This window comes from Macaca fascicularis, chromosome 1 (assembly GCF_037993035.2).
Source record: "Macaca fascicularis isolate 582-1 chromosome 1, T2T-MFA8v1.1".
NCBI classification, from domain to species: domain Eukaryota; kingdom Metazoa; phylum Chordata; class Mammalia; order Primates; family Cercopithecidae; genus Macaca; species Macaca fascicularis.
The window spans coordinates 192,411,738-192,427,777 of NC_088375.1; the positions used below are offsets into that span (position 1 = coordinate 192,411,738).

The following is a 16,040-nucleotide window of genomic DNA, read 5'->3' on the forward strand; positions in this document are numbered from 1 at the left end:
TTGGGTCAACTTTTGGACACACACTTTATTGCACTTAATTTTTTATACATCCATTTCCTAAACAAGACATGTTTATTCATCTTTTTAATCCTCATGGCTCAGCACAGGGCCTGACATACATAGGCATTCAACCAATATTTGATCACCAAAGCATGACCATTCATGCATCCATAATCCTCTTTTTATAGTATAAAGATGGCTGATATTCAGGCCCCCATGTATATTTTAAGGAATATGTAATTCCCAATAAGCTCTTCTTTTTAAAGGTGAGAAACAGTTCTAGTGTTCAATTTCAAAATCAAAGTAACATTCAGGTGAGTGTATCAGGTGTCATTAAAAGACAAAATACCAAACCATATTTGCCTGCATACCACTGCCTTTTCCCTTTCTTTCATTTTCTCTGTCCATATGAAAGCCACGGTTTTATTATAGTTTTCACCATCTCTAAGAGCCCTGAACAATTTTTGATCCTGTAAGGGCTTTTTACTTCAGTTTTTGTCACCTATAAAAGCTGTGTGTCGAGACTGAAGATTATCCACTATCTTCTCTTCTATCTCTATGCCTTTTTCTATTTCTTCCTCTGATAGCAATAACTTGGTTTCCGAGTCTTTAGTTACAATAAACACAAAGGACTGTCGTGACTCAAGGATATTAGCCACCACCACTTGATGCTGATAAACTTCCAAAGCCTTCCGAGCTCGATTAATTACAATGGCAGGGTCAGTCTCCAACTTAAAGGAAATTATAAATGCTTTGGGAGCCCAATCTTTAACCAAAGGAGAAAGCAGTTTTGGCACCATCTTCATTGTTATCTGTATTGGAAAAAGAAAAGCTTAATAAGCAAACAATGGCCATTATCTACCAGGTCAATCTCATGGGAAACTATGGAAACTAAGGAATCAAATTTAAGTGGGATTTCTCAACTATCAAACTTTTCAATTAAATGCTTAGTTTAAAAAGCCTTAGGGGAACACAGTGGCTTGGCCTGTAATCCCAGCACTTTGGAAGGCCAAGGTGGGTGCATCGCTTGAGCCCAGTTCAAGACCAGCCTGGGCAACATGGCAAAACCAGGTCTCTACAAAAAAAAAAATACAAAAATTAGCCAATCATGGTGGCACCCACCTGTAGTCCCAGCTACTCAGGAGGCTGAGATGGGAGGATTACTTGAGCCTGGGAGGTTGAGGATGCAGTGAGCTGTATTCGTGCCACTGCACTTCAGCCTGGGTAACAGAGCGAGACTTTGTCTCCAAAAAAAAAAAAAAAAAAAAAAAAAAAAAGCCTTGGTTCTGTAGAGTTCACAGGGATGCCTAAATTCAAGGCTCCATACATATTCTGGGGCAAACCATGTCTTCTGAACAAGCTCTGCCCTGCTCTGCCACCCTTACCACCATTTTTGAGGGTTTGAACCAAACCCTCAACTAAATAGATACAAAGAATCTGTTCATACAAATGTTTGGCAGAAGCCAAAATAAAGTTGGGTTTTTAAACCTCTCAGCCTAAATATTTCTTGCATTGGTAGAATGGCTCTTAGATTCCATTTTAAAATGGTCACTTGTAACACAACTTAGCAGTGAGGAAACTGATTTTATTTTCACTTGACCAAAACTCCTAGTACCTCATCCCCAATCCCTTCTCAGGGTAATGTTCAGTTGCTTTGTTACTTTCAAGATAGAACTAAAAACTATGAGATAAACTAAAGATCCCAGAGATTTAAAAGTGTGAAATCACTAAGCTAATCATCAGAATTTCCCCTAAAAAAAAGCTGTTAGTGTGATAGGGATCATATACCTGTTTATACTTTATTTTTCTCCTTAGCATTTATCACTACAAAATGAGGTATGTATTTGACTTAATTTATTGTCTCCTCTGCAGAGGAAGCAACACAAGGGCAGGGTATGTTTCTTTTCACTGCTTTCATCTCCAGGTCCTACAGCAGCGTAGGACCTCAATCAACTATTCTACAAAGTCGGCAAATGCTCCACAGATAAGAGTTTCTCCTAATAAAATCCTACCTGTATCACCCAATAAATGACTAAGAACTCCCGAAGGTTCCAAGAAGTCAGATCATCTAAAATCACAACCTACCTTATCCATATTTCTTCCTTAATCTACAATAGCCCCCAACTAATCTACCCACTCCACTTTCTCCCTCTCTGGCTTCATCTTTCATACTGATGCCAGAATGTTGTTCTCAAACAAAAACTTTATCTCATTCTCCTACTTATGTGTCCCTTAGCTCCACAAGAAAAAGTCCAAGCTCCTTAAAAAAGGAAAACAAAGTCTTCTACAAAGCAAGCCATCTCTTCGGCCAGCTCTCCAGCCTTACCAAAGCACTTCAGTTCACAGCCCACTGCCCACTTCCAAATTCCAAGTGCCATACTCCACTTGGAATGACCTTTCCCATTTCGTACACCCTCTGCTCATTTTGTTTTGTTTTTTGTTTTTTTGAGACAGAGTCTCGCTCTTGTCGCCCAGGCTGGAGTGCAATGGCACGATCTCGGCTCACTGCAACCTCCGCCTCCCGGGTTCAAGCGATTCTTCTGCCTCAGCCTCCGGAGTAGCTGGGATTACAGGCGCCTGCCACCACGCCTGCCTAATTTTTGTATTTTTTTAGTAGGGAACGGGTTTCACCATGTTGGCCAGGCTGGTCTCAGACTCCTGACCTCAGGCGATCCGCCCTCCTTGGCCTCCCAAAGTGCGGAATTATAGGCGTGAGCCACCGCGCTCGGCTCTGCTCATCTTTTAAAACTCAGTTCATCTCCTCCAAGAAGCTTCATCGACTCCCCCAGGATTCACTCGCCCCATGATCTGACTGCACTTTGTACATACCTCCACTAGAGCATTTATCACTCTGTATTGTAATTATGTCTGTGTCCAGCTCCCTCACTAGATTGTGAGGTCCATGAGGGAGGGCGGTGTCTTATTCATCTCTGTATCCCCTGTGCCTAGCGAATACAGATGCAGAAAGGCCATCTCCAGATCAAGAGGAAATTAACCCAAGATTGGTTATATGAGATTAGATCTCTGGAAGAGAAGCGCCCATCACCTGCAGTGGGCCCCCAGATGACTGGATCTTGTGTTCAGGCATTTCAGAGACAGGAACATAGAAATCTGACACAGCCGCAGCCAAGTAAAACATCGCAGAAGGGCCTGCAAAGAGAAACACAAGGTGTAACAAATCGGCGAGGTACGGTATAGGATCAGCTTCTTGTCAACTCGGGTCCCCCAGCTGAGATCCGTGGGTAAGCGAGAGGCAAGGGGATAAGTGGCTGCAGAGAAAGGCTGTGCTTCCAGGCAAAAGGGGTACTCCTAGGGCACGCACCTAGCGGATTAAGTGCCTGGGCCGCAGCCTGCAACAGATGCAAATAGTCCGCCAAAGTGGTGAACTCTACCGCCAGGAAGGTGCCTGCAGCCGCAGCCTCCTGGTAGCATCTCAGAGCCGCAGCAAAACCCGGAAGTGCATTCTCCTCGGCCTCCAGGCTCAGCAAGCCCGAAAGGGCTGGGCCCGAAGGCCGCAGAGCGGACAGCCAAGTCTGGGGTGGGAAGCGGTGGGCATAGGGGAAGGCGGAGCGAGCGCGATACAAGAACAGGACCCCGTAGCCGGCGGCTAGGAAGACCTCGGCCGAGGTTGCACCACGCCGCCCGCTGCTGAAGTTGTCCAAGAAGCGCACCGGCCGCGCTTCCAGTGGGACCTTGGTGCCGCCTGACGTGACCAACACCACCCGCCGGCCCTGCGCGCCCAGCCTGGCCGCGAAGCGAGCCATAACCTCAGCCCAGCGCGCAGCACCGGGAGGTTGGGGGAACTCGGCTACCGGGTCCATTTCCGCCATCTGCCCCGCAGCGGCCGGCGCCTGCGCACGCTCCGCGGCAGACGCGCCACGCCCCTTTTCCCCTACCTGGTGTAAACGCGGGGCCGCAGTGAGCGGGCGGTTCACTACCCTCGTTTTGACACTAGGTCCCGATCTCGCCAAATCTGGAAATGCGTAGTTGTTCTGCCCCAGAGCCCAGCGAAAGTGACACTGCAACGAGGGGGATCCCCGGCTGCGTGGGCATCTGGTAGGGTCACGCTCCTTCACGTTCGTTTCCTAGCCTGGGTGAAGAACTGGCCATGTTTGACCCTTACCGGCCACTGTACGGGCCTTCATGGACTTGGACTCCTTGGGAGTCCTTTCTCGGCCATTTGACCCGTAGGACTTGTGGATTTTGTGCTTCTTTTTATTTCTTTCTTTCCCTTTTTCAACTTCAGCGATAGACCCAGACGTTAGTCGAGTCACGTCCCACCGCCCTCTGCCCTCGAAATGCTGCCAAGTACGCGGGCCCGCGATTGTCACGTGACGCCGGGGTTCAGCGTATCCTCGCCGGGCAACCGTCTTAGAGACCAGCATCTCTGGCTGCAACATGAATGTGATCTATCCACTGGCGGTCCCCAAGGGGCGCAGGCTCTGCTGTGAGGTGTGCGAAGCCCCAGCTGAGCGGGTGTGCGCGGCCTGCACAGTCACTTATTACTGGTAGGCCCTGAAACGTGGCACCTGGGCGCTTTAACTCCCTCCCTCTCTCCCATTCCCGGGTCTGGCTTGGGTACCTTGCGTTAGCCGTGGCCCCTGACTCTGCAAGGGATGCCTCAAAAACAGGGGCTTTAAGACAGGCCCCTAAGACTCCCGTGGCCTCGTCTGCCTCATCTCCCACTTACTCATTCGTCATTCATGTTTTCTGAAGGCCTACTATGTGTTACGCACTATTTTAGGTGCTGAAGTTACTTTGGTAGCTCGGTAGATCAGTTCCTTCAAAGATCTAACATTCTAATGTGGGAGACAAATCAGTAAAGAAACAGGCCGGGCGTGGTGGCTCACGCTTGTAATCCCAGCACTTTGGGAGGCCGAGGCGGGTGGATCACCTGAGGTCAGAAGTTCGAGACCAGCCTGGCCAACGTGGTGAAACCCTGTCTCTACTAAAAATACAAAAATTAGCTGGGAGTGGTGCTGGGCGCCTGTAATCCCAGCTACTCCGGAGGCTAAGGCGGAAGAATCGCTTGAACCCGGGAGGCGGAGTTCTCAGTGAGTGGAGATCGCCACTGCACTCCAGCCTGGGCGACGAGAGTGAGACGATAGTGAATGGGGCAGTGTGTGGAAAGCTTTCTCTATGGAGGAAACATTTGAGCTGCGTTTTGAGAGGACAGTCAGAACCTGCTGTGTACAGGAGTAGTGAAGAAGGATAGGGCATTCCCGGCATCCAGGACTGCTAGGGCAAATGGCAAAAGAAGAGAGTTTGCTAACAGCTGAGTGGAGAACATAGTAGTGGAGGGAGCAGTCAGTGATTTTCAAACTGCAGGCCAGGGCCCTTTAGCAGTTTATGAATAAGTCACAACCACCATTTAGAGAAAACAACAACAACAAAGAAGAGCATAGAATGAGTAGAAAGTATCAGGTTAATCCTACCTGAACTGTTTCTTGAAACTTGTCTTAGTGTTTTATGTGGGCGTGTGTACAGGGAAAACGTATTTCTTACTATAGGTTGAGTCAAAATTAGCCAGGTGTGGTGGCACACACCTGTAATCCCAGCTACTCGGGAGGCTGAGGCAGGAGAATTGCTTGAACCCGGGAGGCGGAGGTTGCAGTGAGCCAAGATCACTCCATTGCACTCCAGCTTGGGCAACAAGAGTGAAACTCTGTCTCAAAAAAAAAAAAAAAAAAAGTTGGAATATCATTGTGATAGGTAGTAGAAGTTTAAACCAAGAAGATAAAGGTTAGGGCCAGTCAGTGACATGAGATCAAGGGTTTGAAATTTATCCCCTGGGAAACCATGGATGGTTTTGAGCTGACATGCTCTCATTTGTGTTAACGAAAGAGGATGGGCTGCAGTGTGGAAGATACAGAGGAAGGTAGACACTGCCGGCTGCATAACAGATTAAGAAGCTGTTGCAGTACCTTCTCATACTGGCCTAGGTGTCCTTCCTCAGTGCTCTGAAAGCACTGAGTATGTTCCCTATCCTAACACTTAGAATATGGACTGAAATCATTTATTTATTTCCTTCATTAGGCGTATGCCCCACAAGGGTAGGGATGACATCTGTGTTTTCATTGCTATCTCCTCTTTGGTGGCTTCATTGCATTTAGAATATAATTCAGAATTTGTAACAGAAAATACAAGGCCCTGGCTATTTCTCTACCTTTACTTCCCACCGCACTCACCCCATTTTTTCTTTGCTGTAGTTATAGAGAACTGAAGTTCTAATTTGCTAAGTCCTTTCTTCCCTCAGTTTCTTTTCCCGGACTGTTCTCTCTGCTAGGAACCTCCCCTTCAACTACAAGCCTTCCTGGCTCTCTTTCATCCTTCAGTTCTCAGTTTAAATGTCGTTTCTTCAAAGAGGTCTAAACCCAGTCTCAACTCGCTGTCATACTTTTCTCACTCACAGTACCACTTTTCTTTGCTTTTTCTGTACTTTTATATTTTTGTGTTTGCTTATCTGATGTCTATGTCTTTTACTAGGCCCAGTGCCCACACATACCAGACACTCAATGAACATCTGTTGAATAAAACTAAATGGATAATAAACCCATTAACTTGGGCAAGGAACACAGGGGGAAAAGATGGTGGGCGTCAGATTTGGTTGTGGGCATAGAGTTTGAGAGGCCTTTGGGTCACCCCTGGAGAGATGACCAGTAAACAGCCGTGAGTAAAACCTGCCACTCAGGCTTGGGAAAGATTCAATCCTTTTGCCTGGTGTGAGCACTGACTTTTTCCTTAAAACACCCCTGTCCTCTTTATCCCTCCAGCCGGAAGTAATTCCTTCTTCCTCTGAACTGACTTTACAGTACTCTGTATCTCTCAGATGACTCATCTCATATTTCCCTTCATTTTAATTGTTGGTGAGTGTGTTATTTCAATTTTGTTATGCTCCATTAATGCTAGATACTACGTTAAATGTGTACAGAGGGACTGTCAAGTATGCTAACTTTTGATCTATGTCTGACCTGTCATTGTATGCCCTGTAGTCTCTAGCAAAGTGTCTTGAAATCGTTGGCATTTGTGCTTTTATTCCTTGGGCCAAAAAATAAAAAATAAAAACATGAAAAAAAGAAAGAAATAGTTGGCACTAATATCTGATGAATGCATGTATGAATTATCATCTTCTATGCCCTTCTATTTTTTTTCTTTTACTTATTTTACTTGCTTTTAATTCTCTTTAAGACCTTCTCCTTTTGTTTTTTTGCTTCCTTTTCTCCAGATTTCTATGTCTGTGTGTCTTGGAGTTTTCAAGATTTTTGATAAAACAAAACTGAGGTCGTTGTTCTGTAGGTTTTGATGGTTGAATGTAAAGCACCTAGTACCCTGCCTGGAACCACATTGGCACACAGTAAATGTTCTTTTTCATCATCCCAAGTTTAAGGAGCAAGAAAGTCAGTTTGAATTTGTGAAAGTTTTTTTTCTGTAAAAGAGTTTTTTTCCTGATTATAAATGCAGTTCATGCTCACTGCAGAAAACCTGAAAATATAAAAAATAAAGAAGAAAAACAATCCATAATCCCACAACCCAGAGATTAATAACCTGAAATTTTGATGAATTTCCTTCTTTTCTCTGAATACATTTATTTTATATATTGTGTGTAATCTTGTGCATATTGCTCTATAGTGGATTACAACCATTCTCGGAGAATAGCACATTTTTATTTACTTAGAGACACAGTAGAACTTTTATTTTTTTATTATTTTTTTGTGACAGAGTCTTGCTCTGTCGCCCAGGCTGCAGCGCAGTGGCACGATCTCAGCTCACTGCAACCTCCAACTCCCAGGTTCAAGCGGTTCAAGCAATTCTCTTGCTTCAGCCTCCCAAGTAGCTGGGATTACAGGGATGCGCCACCATGCCTGGCTAATTTTTTTGTATTTTTAGTAGAGATGGTGTTTCACCATATTGGTCAGGCTGGTCTGGAATTCCTGACCTTGTGATCCGCCCTCCTTGGCCTCCCAAAATGCTGGGATTACAGGACATGAGAACATTTTTAAGAAAAGGTAATTTTATGGAAGTACATACTAAAACATTGGTGACAGGTAAAAGAGACTTCAGTATCATAGGTTTGCATGAATTTAAATGTCTTTAGTCAGGGCATACATTCTGTAATTCACTACAAATACTGTTGCTTCCTGTTCTTGAATACCACTTCACCGTTTGTTTTCTCCTCCTGGCCAGTGAAGGCATTTAAGTTTGTGCTCCGTATGTCAAACAAAAGGAAAAATTGTTGCAAAAAATGTTGCAGATTACTAACAAAACAAACAGTGAAGTGGTATTCAATAATAGAAAGCTATAGGATCAGTGGTGAATTGTAGAATGAATGCCCTGCCTAAAGACATACAAATTCAGCTTAAAAAAACATGATAATAGCCAAATAAAACATGTCTGGCTCACAAGCTACTTAATTGTGAGCCCCGATTGAAAGCATTTATCCATTCCTACTTTATCCCTGACCCTGTGTTACGAGTGGGACAGATCAATAAGCAGGGAGCCCGCAAATATATAAATAAAGCTCACTTTGTTTAGAAAGGCAAAATATGTCAGTTGCTCTCAGTGGAACAAAAGTTCAGGCATCTAAGTTAACATTTCCATTGCTTACAAGCCCCACTTGATAAATTCCCTGTGGAACTCAGCTATATCCTGGTTAAGTGCTTTTATTGATCTGTTTATAATAATTCTCTACCTCCCCAAAAACATTTTTAAATGGTTTCTGTTATTTCTTTGGTAGCAGTCACAACTTATAAAGAAAATACTTTAATTGCATTTCTGTTGTCCAAGAAGGTGGCGATATTGTCCAAGAAGGTGCTTGAACATGGCTGTATATTGTCTGTGGCTGCTTTTGTGCTACAACAGCAGAATTGAGTAGTTGCAACAGAGACCCTATAGCTCTCAAACCTAAAATATTTATCTGACCCTTTACAGAAAAACTTTTCTGACCCCTCTTCTAGATTATTGTTACCTGTTTTGAAATACGTATAAATGGAATCAAACAGTTAACTCACATTTAAGTGAAAATGTGTAATAAGCAATAGAAATGCAAAAACTCATAATTGTATGCATCTAACAACAGAGCCTCAAAATACATGAAGCAAAAACAGACAAAATTAGAGAGAAAAATAGACAATTTAATAATAATAGTTGGAGACTTCAATATCCTACCTTCAGTGATGAACAGAACTAGATGAAAGATCCAATATCCCACTCTTAGTAATGAATAGAACAACTAGATAGGAGATCAAATATCCCACTTTCAGTAATGCATAGAACAATTAGACAGATTAGCAAGGAAATATAAGACTTGAACCATACTATAAACCAACTAGACCTAACATATCTATGGAACACCATTCAATAACAGCAGAATGCCTATTCTTCTGTAGTGCATATAGAACATTCTTCAGGATAGACCCTATGTTAGACCATAAAGTAAATCTCAATAAATTTATAAGGATTGATTTCATAGAGAGTATGTTCTCCACCTACATGGAATGAAATTAGTAGTCAATAACAAGGAAAATTGGTAAATTTACAAATATGTAGAAATAACATACTCTTAACCAATGAGTCACAGAAGAAATTACAAGGGAAGTTAGAAAATGCTTTGAGATAAATGAAAACAAAAACAACATACTAAAACTTAGATGCTGGCAAAGCAGTACTCAGAGGGTACTGTATGAATTTAGTACTCATATGAATTTATACTAATATACATTACATTAAAAAGAAGATCTCAAATCAGTAACCTAGCATTTCATCTTAAGAAACTAGAAAAAGAAGAGCAAATGAAAACGTATTTATAAGCTCCTTTATGGACAGCCCTGTGTTGGGTATAGACACAAGCTAGCAGAAGAAAGGAAAATTAAAGATTATAGCAGAGATAAAACAGAGAATAAAGAAACTACAGAGAGAATCAATGAGACCAAAAATTGGCTCCTTGAAAAGACCAACAAAATTGACAAACCTTTAGCTAGGTTGACTGGCCTAGAAAAGAAGATTCAGATTACTAAAATCAGAAATGAAAGTGAAGACATTACTACCAACCTTGCAGAAATAAGAGAGATTATAAGAGAACACTATGAGCAATTGCATGCCAGTATCCCTGTGTGACTTCAGAATGTGAATGTGTGCCTGCAGAAACAATATACTCTCCAGTCCCAACACAGTTTATACACCATCAAATAACCACATGAAAAAAAAAGAGATTTGAGTCTCAGAAATGGCTTTGAGCTCCCTGCCTGGTTTGTGTTTGGCTTACTTTTCTGGTGTCTAGGGATAGGTCAGTAGGAGGGTTAATGGAATCTTAAGTCAAATATAAAGATCATGAAGTCTATGTTTCTGTTGTCAGTGGGGTGGTACATCAGAAAGCTGACTGGGACAGCATCCATGAGAAAATATGTCAGCTCTTGATTCCACTGCGCACTTCTATGCCCTTCTACAATTCAGAGGAAGAACGGCAGCATGGCCTGCAGCAGCTGCAGCAGCGGCAGGTAGGGCCTACAGCACTTTCCAAGGTTAAGTCGTAGGTGCGGTGAAGCTGCCCAAGACAAGGGTCGAACTGTGTTGAGATCACTAAATTGTAACTTCACTGAGGGCAGAGACTTTGTTTTATATCTTTTTAAGTCCTCAGTACCATTCAGTCTGTTGTTTTCCACATTTACTAAATACTCACTGTATTAGTCTGCTAGTGCACAACCAAATACCACAAACTGGGTGGCTCAAACAACATACATTTATTTCCTCACAGCTCTGGAGGCTGGGAAGTCCAAGATCAAGGGGTCAGCAGGTTTGGTTTCTTCTGAGGCCTCTCTTCCTGGCTTGCAGATGGCTGCCTTCCTGCGGTATCTTCACGTGGTCCTTTGTGTGCAAGCATCCCTGGTATCTCTGTGTGTGTCCAATTTCCTCTTTTTATAAAGGTACAAGTCAGATTAGATTAGGGCCTACCCTAATGGCCTCATTCTAACTTAATCACCTTTCTACAGGCCCTAGCTCCAATTATAGTCACATTGTGACAGACTGCAGGTTAGGGCTTCAACACATGAATTTTGGCGGGGGACACAGTTGAGCCCATAACATCCACAGATGCCAAGAGCCTGGCCGTGTAATAGGAGGGTTAAGAATGATGTATGGATATACTACTGAATAAATAAAGGAGGTTAGCAAAACTTGCCACTATTATGTATAATGTTGAGTATTACTGAGTATTGAGCATCTCAATCACTCTAAAAAATTAGCGCCTTATTATAAGCCATAAATCCCTAGACATAAAATCCATCCATTTTAGTGTTATGACACTTTGATAGTGGCCTTAAAACAATGCAGAGTTAAAATTTTTTGTGATGTTAGCTAAACAGGATAATTCTGGAAGGGAAAATGAGATGTTTCTCTCAAAATTAACTCAACTATGAAGGCAGAAAGTTTCCGATTATCCTGAGACATGCTAGCTTTGCTAAAGTAAAGTTTTATTAGAACTATAAGAATAATACTCATTTATTCATCTGATAACTCTATATTGAATGTTCATCTATGCCAAGCACTGAACTAAGATGAAAAGACACATATTCCTGGGCCTTAAGGAACTCATAGTCCAGAGTTTACCTTCTTATATCACTTATGTGGGGCTTCACATCCACTCTAATACAGGGAGGCTCACTATGTGCCCTTAACTGGGTCATTAGGTGTTGGCCTTATCCCCAGGGCCATCTACATCCACCTCTGCCTTTAACTTTAGACTGTCTCAGATAGTCTGTTTCTCTCTTCCACAGAAGTATTTGATTGAATTCTGCTACACCGTAGCCCAGAAATACCTCTTTGAAGGGAAACATGAAGATGCTGTACCAGCAGCTTTGCATTCCCTTCGCTTCCGCGTGAACCTGTACGGCCTGAGCTCTGTAGAGCTTGTGCCTGCTTACCTGCTGTTGGCTGAGGCCAGCCTTGGTGAGTGAAACCGACTTGAGATCCCTGGATCCCTTAAGTGGTGCTATGTTTGGGTCACACCAATGATCAAAGAGTCACCCTTGACAGTGGCACTAAGACACCTATTGTAGAAGGAGCAGGGTTGCTGTAAAAGTTTAGCATAAGGTAGGGAAGGAGATGTCACAGACTTTTGTCTACAACTGGCAGAAATCCACTCAAGCTGGCCTGCACAAAAAGGAGGAACTTTGTGAGGGTACTGTAGTATCCTACGGGAGCTGAGGCTTCATGAGGGACTAGAATTGGAGTGCTGTAAGGAACCAAGGCTGGTGTCTTTTGTTCTCTCTCTTGGGCCTTGTCTCCTGTCTCTACTTCTCTCTGGGTGTCTGCTTTGCTATTTTCCCTCTCTGCAGACCAGATTTGTCTACCCTATGCTCACTGTAGAAGACAGCTACCCCAAAATGTCAGATGGCGTTTTTCAATTTACATGTTTTCTCGGTTCAAGGTAGGCAGTAGAAACTAATTAGCTTCTGATTTCCAATTACAAATTCGTAGAAGACAGAATTTTGTTGACATAGCTTGAGTGTGGGATCCACCTTTGTTCCCTGGGATCAGAGTCACATAGTTCAGAAATACAGGAACCTACCCCTATAGATGGGAGAGGCAATTCTGAGAGTATGGAGCAGACTTAGCAGACACCCTACGTGGTGGCTACTACAAAAGGAAAACTGGCATTTTGAGAGGAATTGATATTTTGAGCAATGCGGTGTTTTAGGCACTGTGCTACGACTTCATATATTTTAATAGCTACCGTTTAAAAAATGCTTCATACGTTTTAATAGCCACCATTTAAGAAAATACTTTTTTAAAAGTAAAACTGTTAAAATTAAGTACAGTGTAAAGAACTTTTATCCTCTAAGTTCTCTGAGAGTAAGTTGCCTTCCTGGTTCCCTATCATTAGAATACTTCAGTGTCCCCTTAGTAAATGAGATAGATTGTATTGTGGTTAGGAAGGAAAATGTCTTTGTGGGAACCACACAAGGGGACCCTGTCATCTAAGAGACCCTATGCAAGTTTCTCAGATTTTCCCAATAACATCTTTATAGCAAAAGGATACAGTTCAGGATCACACTTTTCATTTTGTTGCCATGTGTTGGCAACAAAACTCTGGAATAGTTTCTTAACCTTTTATTGACTTTTACGACCTTGACACTTTTAAAAGTTACAGGCCAATTGTATAAAACATCTCTCAGTTTGGGTTTGTCTGATATTTCCTAATGATATTTCCTATTTCAGGTTATGGATTTTTGGCAAAAACAGTACTGAGGTGATGCTCTGTTCTCATCCCATTCTATAAATTGGCATGTTTTCATTTTTTTTCATTACTGATGATGTTCATTTTAATTACGCTATTAGGATGGTGTCTGCCAGGCTTCCTCCCTGTAATGTTACTCTTTCCCCCTTCTGTAATTAATAACCTTAATTTTCATCTCTTGGAGAGGTCCTTTGAAACTATATAAATATTCCATTCCTCATCAAATTTTCAGCGTATTTATTTAGTTATTTATATCAGTATTGCCTCTTTATTCAGTGGGCTTAAATCCATTACTATCATTAATTTGATGCTCAAACCGTCCCTGATTTGACCAGTGACAGCTCCCACTCAAGCTGGCTTCTACATCTCCTAGATACAACCCCATTTGTTCTTTGCTTACTTTCCTGCTTTCTGGAACATACCTCTAAAGAGCCCTGATTTCTTTCAGTGGAAAGTGAAATTCAGAAGCCAAAAGCTGTGCACTAGATGTACTCATGCCATTGGGGTGTTACTGCTCCCAGGCCTTCTCAGTGGAGTTAGGGAGTAAGTTTAAATATAATAATGGGTATATGTATACACACATTACATCTGTATTTATTTCTATATGTATATATCTTTTTTTTGGGGTGGGGACCGAGTCTCACTCTGTCACCCAGGCTAGAGTGCAGTGGTGCAATCTGAGCTCACTGCAGCCTCCCCCTCCCTGGTTCAAGCAGTTCTTCTGCCTCAGCCTCCCAAGTAGCTGGGACTACAGGTGCACACCACCATGCCTGGCTAATTTTTGTATTTGTAATAGAGACGGGGTTTCATCATGTTGGCCAGGCTGAGCTTGAACTCCTGGCCTCAAGTGATCCACCTGCCTCAGCTTCCCAAAGTGCCGGGATTACAGGTGTGAGCCACCGTGTCCGGCCTATATCTATATATCTACATCAATATCTGTATGACCACTAGTCTATACTGTTTGATCCAGATCTAATACAGCACCACAGGGTTCAATCTGATTTACTCCCATTCCATAATTGCAACTCTCTTTGCTGACAGCTTTCACTTTCATTAGTTTATTTATATGTTAATCAGTTCCCCTGTATGAACAAATCCCTGCTCTCTAACTCCATCCTTTCCACCTTACAGATACCTTCTCCCCCTCCATGGGCTCTGACTCCCCATTCCAGGCTGCCTCTGCTGTGTGGATCCCTTCTCATTTGTGGGGGTTCCGACCCCCGATACCAGGCTGTTTGCCTGCAGGAATGCCCTGCTCACCCTGCTCAGGTCTGACACCGCATTCCAGACTGTCTTTCCTCCAAACTAATGAGAAAAGCACTGGACAAGAAAATACAGCCCAGGTTCTGTTTATCTGTGACACTGGCTAGCTATGGGATTCTGGAAAACTCACCCTAGCCCAAGTCTCATCATCTCTCATCTAGACCACTGCCTGCTAACTGGTCTCCCCACATCTTCTCTGGCCTCCCTCCAATCTTGTTTGCATACAGAAATGTGACCCATCACTCCTCTGAATAAAGATCATATTTCTTTTTTTTTGAGACGGAGTCTCGCTCTGTTGCCCAGGCTGGAGTGCAGTGGCTGGATCTCAGCTCACTGCAAGCTCCGCCTCCCGGGTTTATGCCATTCTCCTGCCTCAGCCTCCCGAGTAGCTGGGACTACAGACGCCCGCCACCTCGCCCGGCTAGTTTTTTGTATTTTTTAGTAGAGACGGTGTTTCACCGTGTTAGCCAGGATGGTCTCGATCTCCTGACCTCGTGATTCGCCCGTCTCGGACTCCCAAAGTGCTGGGATTACAGGCTTGAGCCACCGCGCCCGGCCTAAAGATCATATTTCTAAAGCAACCCATGAGGCTGTGCTTGATCTAGCCCTTAGCAGGTTCTCCCACCTCAATTCTATCACCTTGTCTCTCTTGGATTCTTTTCTCCCTCCTTTCCGGTTACACTGACCAGCCTTCTCTCAGTTCCTCAGAAGCATGATGATTTCTTTGTTCGGAAAGGCTTTTCTGTAACCACTCTCTCTGCTTCTCCTCCTCTTCCCTTCATCGAATTAACTCCTCATATCTTTCAGGTTTCAGCTCAAGGGTGACTACCGCCTTGTCTAGAAGCTTTCCCAGGGCTCCAGACCAGGTTGGGTCTCCCTTTTTTTTTTTTTTAAGACAGAGTCCCAGTCTGTTGTACAGGCTGGAGTACAATGGCCTGACTTGCTCACTGTAACCTCTGCCTCCCAGGAGCAAGTGATTCTCCCGCCTCAGCCTCCTGAGTAGCTGGGACTACAGGCACACGCCACCATGCCCAGCTATTTTTTGTATTTTTAGTAGAGATAGGATTTCACTATGTTGCCCAGGCTGGTCTTGAACTCCTGACTTCAAATGATCCACCCACCTCAGCCTCCCAAAGTGCTGGGATTACAGGTGTGACCCACCGCACCCAGCTGGGTCTCTTTTTTAATATACTCATTTAAAGACCTACTCCTTTCTTCTGAGAACTTACTCCATTAATAATTGTATTCATTGATGAGATTATTTAATTGTCTCCCTGCTCCAGTAGACTGTAAGCTCAGGGAGAACTGGATCTGTGTCTGTTCTTTTTTTTTTTTTTTTTTGAGACGGAGTCTCGCTCTGTCGCCCAGGCTGGAGTGCAGTGGTGCGATATCGGCTCAATGCAAGCTCCGCCTCCCGGGTTCACGCCATTCTCCTGCCTCAGCCTCCCGAGTAGCTGGGACTACAGGCGCCCACAACCGCGCCCGGCTAATTTTTTGTATTTTTAGTAGAGACGGGGTTTCACCGTGGTCTCGATCTCCTGACCTT

General features: G+C 43.5%; 2 protein-coding genes across 14 annotated transcripts in view; one reads left to right on the plus strand and one right to left on the minus strand.

The window, feature by feature from the left end:
- Nucleotides 1-4,055, minus strand: PPCS (phosphopantothenoylcysteine synthetase). Of its 7 annotated transcripts, none has more exons than XM_015437526.4 (3): nt 3,323-3,853; nt 2,830-3,150; nt 1-812 (listed from the first exon to the last, which is right to left on the minus strand). In XM_015437526.4, exon 3 carries the CDS (start codon nt 804-806, stop codon nt 489-491), a length of 318 nt encoding a protein of 105 aa, XP_015293012.1. In that variant the 5' UTR covers nt 807-812; nt 2,830-3,150; nt 3,323-3,853; the 3' UTR covers nt 1-488. The 7 variants fall into 6 exon arrangements, 6 of the variants coding, with proteins under 6 accessions (XP_005543803.1, XP_005543805.1, XP_005543804.1 ...); XM_005543746.5 differs by lacking the exon at nt 3,323-3,853 and adding an exon at nt 3,897-4,055 and having other exon boundaries at nt 3,047-3,150; XM_005543748.4 differs by having other exon boundaries at nt 3,047-3,150; nt 3,813-3,853.
- ZMYND12 (zinc finger MYND-type containing 12) overlaps nt 3,870-16,040 on the plus strand; it is a 24,870-nt gene continuing 12,699 nt past the window's right edge. Inside the window, exons 1-6 of one of the 7 annotated variants that reach the window (XM_045373209.2) lie at nt 3,870-4,056; nt 4,247-4,508; nt 6,774-6,866; nt 10,352-10,493; nt 10,751-10,881; nt 11,769-11,940. In XM_045373209.2, coding sequence (XP_045229144.1) covers nt 10,400-10,493; nt 10,751-10,881; nt 11,769-11,940 — 397 coding nt within the window. In that variant the 5' untranslated portion in view covers nt 3,870-4,056; nt 4,247-4,508; nt 6,774-6,866; nt 10,352-10,399. Of the gene's footprint in view, nt 4,057-4,128; nt 4,509-6,773; nt 6,867-10,351; nt 10,494-10,750; nt 10,882-11,768; nt 11,941-16,040 lie in introns of those variants that run through there. The other 6 variants (XM_065533799.1, XM_065533788.1, XM_065533786.1 and 3 more) reach the window with 6 other exon arrangements.